The sequence below is a fragment of the Sturnira hondurensis genome, unplaced genomic scaffold, assembly GCF_014824575.4.
Source record: "Sturnira hondurensis isolate 20B ecotype Veracruz unplaced genomic scaffold, ASM1482457v3 Scaffold0002640, whole genome shotgun sequence".
NCBI lineage: Eukaryota > Metazoa > Chordata > Mammalia > Chiroptera > Phyllostomidae > Sturnira > Sturnira hondurensis.
The window spans coordinates 2,969,701-2,984,638 of record NW_028075271.1 but is presented as its reverse complement, the minus strand read 5'-3'; the positions used below and the strand labels follow the sequence as shown (position 1 = coordinate 2,984,638).

Below are 14,938 nucleotides of genomic sequence, written 5' to 3'. Positions count from 1 at the left end.
CTGGGGAGACAGAATTCAGCCCATACCGTAGGAATAGAAACAGAGAATGGATTTGGGGAGAACTGTCCAAGGGAAGCATTTCTGAGAGGGCAGGGGCTGGCTACTGGCCTGTTCTTCCTCAGATGCAGACACCCCTGCCGCTTCCCTCCTCTGCAGTGATGGGCAAGGAAGGAGGCTCTTTGAGGCTCCTCTTCTGTTTAACTTCAACAAAGTTCAGCCCAGGGGACAGTAGGAGGCCAAGGGAATGGAGAAACCCAGGAACTTCCCCCTTCTCTGTGGGTCTGGCTGGGTCTCCGTGGATCTGGGAGGTTCCAGCTTCCACCAGGTGACCCTGGCTCCTTGGGGCTCAGGTCCTGGGGGAGGGCAGCAGCTTTCCATTATTTCTGTTTCCTGGGTTGCTGGACTGTCCCGTTTGGTGTGTTTGCACTTTCTTTGTGTCTGTAGCCACATCTCAATATTAACAGCACCCCCCGACACTCATCTATTTAGACTGGTTTTTCTTTTTTTCAGTTTATTGGAGCCAAAGCAATGCCATGGGCTGGGGAGCAAGCTCTCAAATGCTCTCTACTTAGTTTCCCTGACTGGTAGGGACACCAGGCAATGGCTGGAAAGCAAATGCTACAGACGATGGGAGGGATGAAAACTGGAACTGGTTAGATGTTTGAGCTGTGAGGCTGGAAGCTACACCCCTAGAGATTTAGATGGCAACCTTCGTCCATCTGTGGGTTTATACCGATTCCCATGGGGGTTTTAATTTCTATGTATTCTTCTATTTTGATTAACAAAATAAGATTCCATTTTTCCTGATTTGACAATATGATTGTTCCAAAACAATACGCTGTTAGTGTGAGCACTAAAGCAACTGGAAGAAGGTCAAGATGTTCTGTGCAGGTCCGTCGGTTCTCAGCGTCCTGGCAAGGACGTGCAGTGACTCTGTCAGTCTGCCCGGCTCTTCAGATATTCATGTGGGGGAGGGCTTGGTTCCATTACTTCATTTTGTTTTCAACTTGAGGGTACTGTATTCTAAAAGCTGGTAGTTCGTCCTGGCTGCTGTGGCTCAGTGGACTGAGCACTGGCCTCCGAACGAAAGGGTTACTGGTTGGATTCTCAGTCAGGGCATGTGCCTGGGTTGCAGGCTGGGGCCCCAGGCGCGAGAGGCAACTACACATTGATGTTTCTCTCTTCCTCCCTTCTCCTTTCCCTAAACATAAATAAATAAAATCTTTAAACGAAATAAAAGCTGATCATTTTAGGTTCTGAGAAGAGGGCAGAATTTAGTAAGCAGTCCCCTGCTCCCTCCAGATACTGACTTTCTGGAGGAGGCAGGAGGAAGGTCTGGCTCGCAGATCCGTTTTGAACTCAGTCCGCAACGTTCTGAGTCAGTTTCACTGCATCGGAGTCCATCTGCTGTTACCGAAGACTCATACACGTGTGCTGTGTAGCCCAGCTGACAGGTTCTGCCTATTCTTTACTCTCTGGTATCAGAATGTATACATTTTACAGTTAGTACATACATTTTAACTAGACTCAATCCTATCTTAAGACTTAGAACTTCTTTGTTTTAAATTTATTTATCTTTAGAGGGGAAGGAGAAAGGGAGAGAAACATCAATGTATGGTTGCCTTTTGTGCTTCTCCCTGCTGGGAGTTGGCCTGCAGGGAACCGGCCTGCAACCCAGGCATGTGCCCTGACTGGGAATTGAACCGCATCCTCTGGTTCGCAGGCCTGTGCTCAATCCACTGAGCTACACCAGCCAGGGCTAAGACTTAGAACTTCTTATATTACTATGTAAATTTCCTTACCAACTTAATGCTACATATTACACCAAGATTTACAGTGAATAAATTCACCTGGTTCTTCCAGTTAGCATTATTTTAATGTATTACCAGCCAGTACCTTTATCTTTTGTTGCCAAGAGTTCAGGGAGACAGCCGTTATCTTGGCATTGCATGTAATTAAGAAATAATGACACATTACACGTAGGCTCCTAAGGTTTTATGTAAAAGAATCTTTTAATTCTTAGGTCAAAATTCATATCTTGTCTTTATTATTATTTGTATGTTTTGTAAAGATTTTATTTATCATTTTTAGAGAGAGGGGAAGGGAGGGAGAAAGAGAGGGAGAGAAACATCAATATGTGGTTGCCTCTCAGGTGCCCCCAACTGGGGACCTGGTCCGCAACACAGGCATATGCCCTGAGCAGGAATTGAACCGGCAAACCTTTGGTTTGCAGGCCGGCACTCAATCTACTGAGCCACACCAGCCAGGGCTATTATTTGTATTTTGAATTACAGACAACTGTGGCCTAGAACTTTGAGTCCTTTTGATAAATACAGAACTTCCAAAAGTAATAATATTAGGACGACAACCAAAGTTTATACAAATAAAATGCAATTAAAATAGTAAATTTCTAAGCTACATTATATAAGTATAAGGAATTATTTACAAACATTTAAGACATTCAATACAAGATTTTCCTATTTGGAGAAAATGTCTTTAAACACTGGGATTCCAGAGTCCCTCTCTGACCCAGGTAGTGGTGGCTGGTTTGACCGCTACCTTCACAGGGGCCTGGCATTCGCTGATCAGCAAGATTTAAAGTGACAACTTCCTTTTCCCCTTGAGGCCCTGATCACCGCCCAAGCCAATAGCTTCCTTTCGAGTTTAAACCAATAAGAAAAGGGATTGTTATTTTAAAACAGTTTAATTCACTTAACTTTTAACTGCACATAGAGTCACATGGACATTTTCTGTCTAGTAACACACATAGCATCGATTATTGAGTATTCAAAGCTATTCACATTTTATAGTTTTTGCCAACAAAAACCTCCTGACTCCAATTAAATGTATTTCAATTACGTTTTTTTCAGAGAGCACCTTTTTAAATAGATGGTCTTTCTTGAGACAGTGGACTCTCTGAACATCATTTTAAATTTGCAAACTGGTTTAGCAGTCTTACACTTGTGGAGGGAACAGACTCTTGTTTATAAAACAAAGACTATTTTAACTGCTAAAAATGGACTCTTTACAATTATAGTTATTTAAATTTTAGCACCTACCCGTCATTTCTTGGATGAAAGTAAATGGATGAAAGTAAACACTACCAAGACATGATCTGCTTGGTAGGTGACCAGTTTCTCAGAGGAAAAAGGCCAGGAGCCCCTTCCTCCAAGGGCTTTTATTGGGTTGTAATACACAGGAATAAGGACAGCAAGGATCAAACAGTAGATAACACTTCAAATAAACGTGAGGGCTTAGTCTGAGTCAAAGTCTGTCAGGAAGGGGGTTTGCAGAAACTTTGGGAGACATACTCATTTCCTGCTTGGACCCTTAACATATGAACGAAAGCTCTCCTAGCAAAGCAGGTTTCACAGGATTTTTAGGAATTCTTTCTTATGCCAGATTTATCCCCAGATTCCCCTCTAGCAAGGCAAGGAGCTGCACCCCTCCCCAACAGGTTTTCAGGCTTAAGTGGCTTCAGTGGATTAGAGCCAGGAAGCGCTTCCCCCAGAGGATGTGGGGACTTGGGCTATGTCACATAGCCTGGGGGCAAGGGTCCATTGCTCCCTCTTTGTCACAGCCCCGAGTCCTTCCATGATGGGCTCCCAAGTGATCATGCCTGGCTTAGCTTACCCCTCGCTGTGAGGAGTCTTACCCGTCATTGACTTCTGACCATGCTTTGGGGGCAGGGAGAGGAAACTGAGGCAGTGTTTGCTGCCAGAGACAAGCTTTGTCTCCTGTGGCTCGCATTCCCGGAGGTCGCTCACTCATCCTTAGCCATGGGGGTAGTTACAATTCCTGAAACCAGGCAGAGTGGTCCCCAACACCTTACCCCCAAACCATCACTTCCATCACATGCCTCCTGAGGGCGGGGGACTGAAACTTTGAGTCTGGGAAGGCTTCTCTTGGAAATAGCCAGTCATTTTGATGGGTAACTGAGGTGGTCTTCAGTTGCTGGCTAGTGAGTGCACCACCCTTCCTACAGTGATGGTCCTATAAATGGCGCAGTCTAGTTTTTAAACCCCTAGTCTGTGGTTTTATCCTCCAAAACAATTTGGAAGTCTTAAGAATCTAGAGTAACCCAGACGCAGGGAGTAATAGATGGAGACTTTGGCAGTGCTTTTTGAGCTTGAATGTGTTTGTGAAGCACCTGGGTTTTTTTGCTGAAAAGTGCAGATACTGACTCATTTGGTCCAGGATGGGGCCTGAGACTCTGCATTTCTAGTGAGCTCCTAGGTGATGACAATGCTGCTTGATGCCAAGGACCCCCCCTTAAGTAGCAAGGGACAGGGTGGGCAGCTGGTGCACAGAGGAGATCCCCTGATGTCGTATTTTTGCCTCCTTCCCCCTTTCCATTGGTCTCTGGGGTGATGAAGCTAAGCCCCGTCGTTTCGGGTGGGATCATAGACAGGGCCTGCTGTGTGATCGCTGAACTCCTCCCCGTCCTCGTCCCCCTGCGCTCCTCTTCTCCTTCCTGGCTGTGAGTGGTGTCAGCACTCCTCAGTCAACAGGGCAGGAAGGGACCTCACCCATTTCTCTGTTCAGGGTGACCCAATATGCTCCCCATTCTTTGTAAGCCAGAGCTGGTGTACAGTTTTGACCTCCGCATTTTCCCGTGATATCTTCCAAGACCATGACATTGTGAGACATCAGAGGGTCAGCCTGGGAAGCTCCCATTCTGGTCAGATACAGTCGTGTTGTCCGTGGAAGGTGAGGGTGCAGAGCTCCTAAGGAATATGGAGAAACTGGAGATGCTTGTGACCTTCAGGGAGAAGAGATGACCTCTCCTTACCTGGCCTGGGTGGGGAAACTGGTCCTTAGAGCCAAAATTCAGCAAACTCCAAGAAGGTTATCTGAAATGTCTGTGTAGGAAAACATTAGGGTTTATCCTTTATTGAGCCTCATGTTCTAATTCCTGACTTGCAGCCCTGTGTCCTCATGGAGGGGCTAGGTTCCCCCCTCAGAGGGGCTCACACACTTCTTTCTGCAGTGACACAATTTTAGGTCTTGTTCCCGTGCAGGGACCCACTTCCCAACTGCCGCAGTAGGGTACGGCTTCAGCCAGTGACTTCCTTCTATTTCCGGTTCACTGCGATGCTTACGTTGTTTTTGAGCCCAGTTGTTTCTTCTTGGCGTCTTTCTCTTTTTAAATCTATCATTGCTATGTACAACGGGAGAATTTCCTGTGTCATCGCACCAGAAGTGTGAGGTTCTGAAAGTGGGTCTTCTACACTGCTATTTCAAATTTATCTATTGATTTTAAACAGAGAGTGGAAGGGAGAGAGACACACACTGATTTGTTGTTCCACTTATTGATGCATGCGTTGGTTGCTTTTTGTATGTGGGCTGACCAAAGGTCAAACCCACAACTTTGGCTTTTTGAGATGATGCTCTAACAAACTGAACTACCTGGCCAAGGCCCTATACTGCTATTTTTAAAGCAGGTGAATAAAGGACCAGGGCACTTTAAAAACCTGCCCTTGGATGAAGTAAGACTTGGGAGTGGCATACTAGATTGCTTTGACTGTATTTTGCTACCCACTCACAGCAGGGGCGTCAGAGCCATTCTCACCAGGGGCCACATCAGCCTCGTGGTTGCCTTCAAAGGGCCGAATGTAACTTTAGGACTGTGTCAATGTAACTACTCCTTAACGAGGGGAAGGAGCTCGGCACTGCTGCTGGGTAGAAACAAGTGCTAGGCCGGATAAAACAAGGTGGACCGCCGGATTTGGCCCTCGAGCCTTGTGTTTGCTACCTGCGACTTACAGCAAAGGCCAGAATAGGAAGCGATGCAGGGACGATCTTGGCTGTGCTTCAGAGTTGTGAGGAAACTGTCCCTTACTTAACAGTGGATTTGCTCCACCTCTGGAGATCCTGTGAGTGAGTGGCGTCCAGTGTCCTGTTCTCAGTGCTTCTTTACATACTGAAAAAAATGAGGCTCCATGGGAGAAGTCTTGTCCGTCCCTGCCAGGAATAATTATGCTTCTCTTAGGGGACAAGAACACTGAGTCTTAGTTGATATTTTCCTTTTCTCACTGGCTTTAGGATGCTCACAGTCAAAGTGGCGATTCACACATACAAGAACACCAGGTAGCTTTTTACTCCTGATCTGTCTTCAACTTGTCTCCTGTCCTTACTTTAAATGGTACAGAGTCCAGAAGAAATACTGGATTGGCCACAAAGTCCATATGGTTTTCTCCCATAAAAGATATTTTTCACTTTCACCAATAATTTCCTGATTTGGATATTTTGAGTAAGTCAGCTTTCTTATGTGTGGTAGAACATTAGTTGTTCTCAATTAATGTCTCAATTTGATCGCTACCAACTTTATTTTTTAATTAATTAATTACTTTTTTTTACATCAATGTGACTGCCTCTCCCATGCCCCCTACTGGGGACCTGGTCTGCAACCCAGGTATGTGCCCTGACTGGGAACTGAACAAAAGACCCTTTGGTTCGCAGCCAGTGCTCAATCCACTGAGCTATACCAGCCAGGACTGATCGCTATCAACTTTAACTGGTCTATCTGACTGTGGAGCATCATCCAGTGAGAAATCTCCAGCATGAAACTTCACAAACCACTTTTGACCCTTTTGATCAGTCACAGCACCTTCTCCATACACTGCACCAATCTTTTTTTGCGTTTCAGTTGCGTTTTTACCTTTCTTGGAATAATAAAGAATATGCAGAAAATATGTATTTTCCTACATGTTCACTACTAAAATGGCTATGCAAAAACTCCCCAATTTTGGTAAGTTTTTTAATGCACACTGATATGACAGCTGTCACAATACAATCTAACAAAATTGTTTCGAATGAAGAGAATTAAGCGCTCCTAGAGCCACATTACAGAAAAACCCACAGGAACTTTTTGGCCAACCCAATATTTTATTGCATTGTATGAATTTACGTAGGGCCTCACCTTCTTTCCCAACTGGACTGGGTGGAGGCTGCCAGCACACTTTGGTTCCCTGTATGGCGCTGGTTAATTCATGTTATAAACAGGCACAGCCCCTTCCTTCAGCCTCCCACCCGTCCAGGAGGGGAGGCCGGACTCTGGCTTCAACAGGCTGGGCAGCGGTTGGGCCTACACCCCTGGTGCTCAACCTATTCATCATCCTGCCCCATGGCCTTCCACTGCCCCCGTCACAACATACCCGCCCCCAGCAGCACAACCTGCTTTCCTCCTCCCCATCACACCCCACTTCCCCGCGTGGCCTCTCCCTCGCGGCTCCGCCCCTTCCGGCCGGCTGGAGTGGAGGGGAGGGGCGGGCAGGCCGGGGAGCGCCAGAATCCTGGGCCAGCGCCCCGCGGCGGCCGGCCGGCCATGCTCATTACGCTCTGCTACCTGTACCTGTGGGCGCGCTGGGGGCGCCGGCCGGCCGCGCTCGTGCGCACCACAGTGCGGCGGCTGCTAGCCACGCGCTGTTCCTTCACGTTCTGCGGCGCGGCCGCGCAGCCTCCGGACGCCCGCGTGTGCCTCAGCCTCGGCGGCCGCGTCTTCTGTATCAGTGAGAGCCAGGTGGGCGGGCAGCGGCAGCGGGGGGGGGGGGGGGGGGGGGGNGGGGGGGGGGGGGGGGGGAGGGGGCGGAGCCTGCAGGGGGCGGGGGTCGCGGCCTCCGGGTCCCTCACCCTGCGAGCCAATCCGGAAGCGCCCGTCCTCCCGGGGCGGTTCGATGCCGCGAAGCACCTTCCGCGCCGGCGGGGCCGCGGGCTGGGGTCTTTCTGCGCGCGATGCCCTGGGGAACCCGGATTAGGGGACCAGAGATGCGAAACCGAAAGGTGGCGCGTTCGCCTCCCCATGGCGCGCGAGATCGAGTGTACGGACGCCAGGCTCTTAGCGTTACAAAATAGGCGTGTACCTCTGTGACCGTGCCGTGGCCCTTAGCTCTGAACCCTAAGAGAGCTCTGCCCGCTTAGTCCGTCCTTCTCTCCTCTCTGGGCTGGAGTTTGGCTGAACCTGAATTTAGAGAAGGGCAGCAGATCCCCAGCTTTGAGTCAGATATCTCCGATGGGACGCAAACTGCCGGTCTTCCTGCCCTTCTGTCAGTTGCATCATTTGCTGGCCAGGCACAGTCTTTGTTTTTTGGCCCGGTACTTAGCCTGGTGACTGCAAGTTCAGTGGGTGCTGTGGTCTAATCTCAGCAAAAAACTCTGCGCTCTGTGAAAGGAACTGTAATTCTTTCCCTTCTTTCCATTGGCTTGATTCACAGGGCGGTTCTGCGCAAATTTCCAAGGAGGTCACTGACGTTGTTTTCATTGACGTTTCCAAGTGTTTCTCTTTTCATCAGTTTCTTGCCCTTTCCTTCTGAAAAGCTGACTCATTTTTAGCATTAAAATGAGATTTTGTATGTGTGCACCCTAACACCAGGTGGGAATTAAAATCTTAAGTTTGAATACTTTTTTGAGGTTATTCTTAGGTATGGGATTATACTGTGCTGCTAGTGAATCAAAACTATCCTTCTTTTTAGTCTTCTCTAACACAAAGCATATAAGTAACTCAGATTTAAGAGAGCGTGTATCTGGCACTGCCTAGATGCAAGGGGGTGAAGTTCATTTATTATATACAGTGGATGCCTTAGGGAAAGAGAGCTTAATTCTCTCAAGGAACCCTGGTTGAGAAAGATGATAACGTGAGGGCAAATAGAGGGGTGGATTTTTCTATTGCACTGCTTTCCAAACTGGATCATTTACTTAAAAAAAAAAACGGTAAGGATTAGAGTGGAAATTTTGAACTTTAAGAAATATTGAGAGGTAAATGTCTTTACTTTTCTTGGAAGACAGTTTCACTTTGGAACATCTCATGACTTTATTGGTTTTCTACTAACTTCAGCAACTAACTAATGCTGTTTGGTTTGGCCCTTGCCCACTGCTCCAGGCAAACCTGCCTTGGGCTTTCAAGGGATTCTGTAACTTGCTGTGCCCCAGCTCTTGGCATAGTTAACTTGACCCCAGAACTTTGCTCAGTTATCACTGTCTCACCCACCCAGACTGGATGGGACTGGCCTGCTTGTGTCCTCAGAGTTTAAATCACAGTTCATCTTTTCAGCTTTTTTTTTTCTTCTTAAGGTCTGGGTCAGTTTAGCTCTGCCCCTTGACTTGTAACATCACTCAGTAGTCCAGTGAATGAAGGCGTGTTTAGTGGTTGTTGGGTTTAAGCCCGGGTGTTTAAGACCTACAGCTGGAAAGCCTGACAATTTATTTATGATTAGCTACTGATATCTTCCCCCAAGGATATGCTTGTTGATTTTAGAGAGAGGGGAAAGGGTGGAGAGAGGGAAAGAAATGTTGATCAAGTTGCCTTTATGTGCCCGCACCAGGGACCAAACCCACAACCCATGTGGAGCATGTGGAGTCAAACTCACGACCTTTCAGTTTACAGGACAATGCTCCAACCAACTGAACTACACTGGCCGGGGCTAGCTACTGTTATTTTCGGATTTAAAATAACCTGGGCTGATGATTTGGTTCAGTAGACGCCTTATTGTCAGTCTGCCTGGACTGAAATAACTATAGAACTGAATCTTATGCTTTTGTTGCCTGTATATTTTACATATTCAAAACTAGATGCATACAGGTGGAATGTGTGTAATCAAAGGTCCCATGAGAATTGATAAGTATAATCAAAGATAGTTTATACAGACTGGGAAATTTCAGGTTTTTGTTTAATGTGCACATTTTCTATGTAGGAATAAAGTGGACAATCTTTTTTTAAAAAGATTTTATTTATTCTTAGAGAAAGGGCAAGGGAGGGAGAAAGAGAGGGAGAGAAACATCAATGTGTGGTTGCTTCTGACATGCCCCCTCCTGGGGACCTGGCCTGCAACCCAGGCCTGTGTCCTGACTGGGAATTGACCCGGTGACCCCCTGCTTCGCAGGCCATTGCTCAATCTACTGAGCCACACCAGCCAGGGCTGTTTTTTGTTTTTAATTCTTATTTTGATAATTATATTTACTCACACAGAGTTTTTTTCTCCTCCAAATTTTCATTCTTAGTTCAACAGATAGTAGGCATGTACAATGCGCCAGGTTACTAGGCCTGGGGGAGCACCTGCTGATCTTCCCAGCAAGGGCTGAACTGACCTGCAGCACTGGGGAGCTGACCCGAATAATGCCTTTCCTTTTTTATTTATTTTTTTGTGGTCATGCTAAGGCTTGCCCCCTGTGGCCTTAGATTTCACATTTTTCTGCTCTGGTTCTGCTCTGGGTGTGTCTTGTTTTTCATAGGTGAAAGCCTTAAAATTGATTTGCTGTCTTTTTAGAGAGATTTCAGGAAGGAGAGCAGAGGTTAATGGATTTATCAATCTTGGAGGAAATGGAAGAACAGCTCTTCAGGCTTCTGTTAGTAACAGGCTTCTGTCGACTGGGATGTGCATGTCCCTTGAAGTTGTCAATTGGAAAGCTCCTACGTGCGCTAGTGTAAACAGTAAGGAATGGCAGGAGTAAGCCCAGCTTCAGATTCGATTGCTTGATAACAAATATCTAGAGATGTTAAAGTTGTCATGAGTCATAGAGGGCATTTTTTTGGCTCTTTGGATAGCCACAGTTCAATAAGAAACGAGGAACACAGGGCGACTGTGGCCTATGGGAGGGAACCAGAGGACCGTATTTAGATCCCACCCGGATTCCAGAGGAGGGATGCCCCGGATGTTGAGGTAAGTGGCAGTTGTGGTTTGAAGTGATATTAAATCCTTTTTTTTGCGTGTTTTTCTTTCTCTCTATCCAGCCCATTGATGACTTGAACAAATGGGCCCTGTTTCTTGTTTCTCCTCTTATACTTGAAGCTGAACACATAGCATTTGTGACAGAGAGCATTTGGGTGCAAGGTGAGAATTCACGGAGACCGTCTTCTTCTTCAGACCCCGTGAGTAACATGATTTTCACTTGTGTATTGTAAGGAAACAGTGTGTCTTAATGAGAACTAAATTCATTTTTTTATGAACGCTTTTCCTGGCCTTTGAGACTCCCTTTCTTTTTGGATATTTTGGGTTAGATTAAAATATGTCTGTGAAGTTACTTTGACCTGTTTTCCTTTTTTAAAAAATATTTTATTTATTTATCTTTAGAGGGGAAGGGAAGGAGAGAAGGAGAGAAATATCAATGTATGGTTGCCTCTCGTGAGTCCCCTGCTGGGAATTGGCTTGCAACCCAGGCATGTGCCCTGACTGGGAATCGAACCGCAATCATGTGGTCCGCAGGCCCGTGCTCAACCCACTGAGCTACACCAGCCAGGGCCTGTTTTCTTTTTTTAATGTGGCACCCGTGTGGCTTGTGTCCGTCGCCCACACTGTTATCATTGGGCAGCACGGCTCCGGTCCCCCGGGTCATTCATTCCATCCCTACCCTAAACAAGCCACTGAGACTGAAAGGTGTCCTGGAGAATGGGTTTATTGAGCCTCAGGGAACTAGAAGAAGGACCAGGTCCTAGGACACCCAGTCCAACCCACCAGCATCCGGGCCCGATGGAGGCGGCAAACATACCCACTGCCCTAGAGCTGCCGGGGCTCTTTTATCTTGTGGGTTTGGGGGAAAAGACTGTAAGTCGTTCTGAAAGAGTTTACATTGGCTGCCAATGAGGAAGGGGAAAGGTGAAGGAGCAGTTCCAGGACGGTATTTCCCACTTCGGATTCCTTGTGGTGGCAACAGCCCGGGAAGTCCCTGCAAAAGCAGGACATGGTGGTGTCTGGTGCCTGGCATTTAAAATATATATATATATTTTTAATCCTCACCCGAGAATATTTTTTAGTATTGATTTTAGAGAGAGAGGAAGGAAGAGAGAAAGAGAGAAGGAGAGAAACATCGGTGTGAGAGAGAAACATTGGTTGCCTCCTGTACATGCCCTGACCGAGGATCGAACCTGCAACCTTGTGGGGGGCATGGGGTAGTGCTCCAACCAACTGAGCCAGCTGGCTGGGGATTTTTTTTTTTTTTAGATAGCTGCCTGGAAGTTGATTCAAAGTTTTTTTTTCTCCTGTTAATTTAATTAATTTATTTTTAGAGAGAGGAGGGAGGGAGAGAAACATCAGTGCGTGGTTGCCTCTCGCGTGCCCTCTACTGGTGACCTGGTTTACAACCCAGGCATGTGCCCTGACTGGGAATTGAACTGGCAACTCTCTGGTTTGCAGGCAGGCACTCAATCCACTGAGCCACACCAGCCACGGCAAATCAGAGTTTTCTGAAAAGAGTTTTTATTCAATTTATTGGGGTGACACTGGTGAATACAATGATGTAGGTTTCAGGTGTACAGTTCTATAATACATCATCTGTATATTGTACTGTGTGTTCACTGCCCCGAGTCAGGTCTCCTTCCATCATAGTTTATCCCACTTTACCCTCTTCTACCTCCTCTCAACCCCCTTTTTCTCTGGTCATCACTATACCGTTGTCTGTATCTATGAGTTTTGTTTTTGTTTTTTTTCTTAATTTCTTCACCTTTTTTACCCAGTCTCCCAAGCCACCTTCCTTCTGACAGCTATAGTCTATTCTCTATATCTATGAGTCTGTTTTTATTTTGTTTGTTAGTTTATTTTGTTCATTAGATCCACATATCAGTGAGATCATATGATATTTGTCTTTCTTTGACTGGCTTATTTCACTTGGTATAATACTCTCCAGGTCCATCCATGCTTTTGCAAAAGGTAAGATTTCCTTTTTGTGGCTGAGTAATATTCCGTTGTGTGAATGCACCACAGCTTTTTATCCACACATCTACTCATGGGCACTGTGGCTGCTTCCATCTCTGCCACTACCACGGCAGTCGGCCTCATTCCTGTGCCAGTCCTCAGGATGGGGTTGCAGCACAGGTGGGCAACAGCCAGCTTCTTCTTTAAAATTGAGAACCAGCGCTGGGCCGTGTGGTCCAGTGAGTTGGGCGCTGTCCTGCAGAACGAAAGGTCGCTGGTTGGATTACTTGTCAGGGCACATGCCTAGGTTGTAGGTTTGGTCCTCGGTCAGAGCAAGTATGAAAGGCAGTCGATTGGTGTTTCTCACATTGATGTTTCTCTCCCTTTTTTTCTCCCTCCCTTCCCCTCTCTCTAAAGGAAAAAACTTAAAATTAAGATCCAGAAGTTTCAAACTTCACTTGCCCTCTCATCACTCCCGCTGCAGGGGAGACTGAGAAATATGCCCTGTAACTGCACGGCCGTGGGTTCAGAGAAAACTCGGAGCTGCGTTACTACGAGGGAGGAAGACAGGCTAGATACGGGGAGAGAGCGAGTTTCTTTGCCACAGCCATCTCATTTAACCTACCTTTGGCGGAAGGGTTCATTAAGATTTTGCTAATGGCAGTTGCGTAATTCTTAATTTTCTGGGGGTCTAAAGACGCCTGTCCACCAAGGGTTCTCTGTCCAGTGAGCTCATTCTGCCTGTGACCCAGGGTTGGTGGCTCTTGCAGCCAGGGGCTGGAGAAGTCCAGAGCTGTTTGCTGCCCCCCCTGGCTATCACACCGAGCTCCCGTGGGTAAGGTGGGCCTCGGAACTGGAAAGGAGTTAACGTCACAACTCACTGTCTTCTCACGGAGTCTGCAGTCAGTCCATTGGGGATGACTGCTTGATGGGATTTTGCCTTCTGGGGGCCTCTTCTGAATCTGTGTGTGTTTTTCACCTGACTGTAAAGTCATTTGAATTTGACAGGATCCTAAGATGTTCAGTAGAAAATATCTTAGGTAAGGGAGATTGTTGAACTGGATGAGATCTTACATTCTTTCACATTTTTAGTACTATACGACTCTCACAGATATTTAAAGTATCTTTTTGAACTTGGGATATCTCAGATGGCTTTCCTTTGTGTGTGTGGCCCTAGGTGCCCCTCGTGGACGCGGATGGGCGTTAAGGTGAGGGAGCAGATGCCCCCTGCAATCAATGCAGCTTCAGTCATTGGTTACAGAGGCGCCCTGCCCCGTTTCTGGGGGGAGATCCCTCTGTTCAGGGCCGCCCAGGGCTTCCTTGGCTTTGATCTTTGGGGTCAGCCTTTTGCTTGACTTCCCCTTTGTTTCTCCATCTCGAAGTGCATATTGAAGGGGCCCTGCTGGCTTTTTAGCCCCCGCAAGGCAGACACCCCTGGACCCTGGAGGGGATGGGTGACGGTGCGGCTTTGCTTTGATCAGGACTCCCAGTGCCGCTCGCCGAAGTCTGCACGGTCTGTGCCCCTGGACCGAGTTCCTAGGAAAAGGAAATGCACTTCAGAGCGGAAACGGCTGAGGGAGCCGGGAAACTTGATCAGGGACATGTGTACATTGTTCCCGGCTGCTTCCTGTCCCTCCGGGCTTTATCTCCCACTTCTCTGCCCCTTCAGAGGTGTGTGAGAAGTTAATGATCAGCTCCTCTTACACTAAGTGCTGACTTGGGGGGTGGGGGCGCTGCTGGGCCAGCGCTTGCCCCAGCAGGGTGCTAAATCAGTGTCTGAACACTCAAGGGCGGGGCTGGCTGTCCGGGGCTGAGCCTTCCCCCTTTTTGATTGCCAGTGATAGGCCTGAGAACAAAGATGCTTTTAGCTTCGCGAGGGAGGTGGTCCTGCGCCTTTCATGTTTCCCATTCACCCTCAGCCGAGCAGTCAGCTCTTGCCAAGGTGAGAGTTTATCTTCTCATCCTCTTGGGCGGACATTCTTTCTCCATTCTCAAAGCTGGGCCTCGTCTAATATTTGTCTGAATTGTGAGCTTCACCTCTCATTTGATCGAAGGTGCCCTCTTTGAAATGCAGAGTTTGACTGAAACCTAGGTCAGGAGCCCCCCAGAGGAATCCCACTCCCTGGGGTCTGTTGTGTGTGGGAGCAGGTGGGAGGAGCAGGGGACCACCCCCAGGGAAGGCTGCGGGTGGAGCCAAAGGGGAGTGCGGAGGCTTCTCTGCCTCCTGTGCGTGGGCAATGGATGGGTTTCAGCCTTGGACCAGAAAGACTTGCCTTTATTATGTTTCCCTCTCAGACAGTGTTTATCAACTCTTA

The 14,938-nt window shown here is 47.5% G+C and overlaps 1 protein-coding gene across 4 annotated transcripts in view; it reads left to right on the top strand.

Moving 5' to 3' along the window:
* HLCS (holocarboxylase synthetase) overlaps window positions 1-14,938 on the top strand; it is a 172,735-nt gene that overhangs the window by 5,769 nt on the left and 152,028 nt on the right. For 2 of the 4 annotated variants that reach the window (XM_037040620.1, XM_037040619.1), the window contains exons 1-2: window positions 7,262-7,522; window positions 10,727-10,864. In XM_037040620.1, the coding sequence (XP_036896515.1) occupies window positions 7,328-7,522; window positions 10,727-10,864 (333 nt within the window). In that variant the 5' untranslated portion in view covers window positions 7,262-7,327. Of the gene's footprint in view, window positions 1-7,261; window positions 7,523-10,723; window positions 10,865-14,938 lie in introns of those variants that run through there. The other 2 variants (XM_037040622.1, XM_037040621.1) reach the window with 2 other exon arrangements.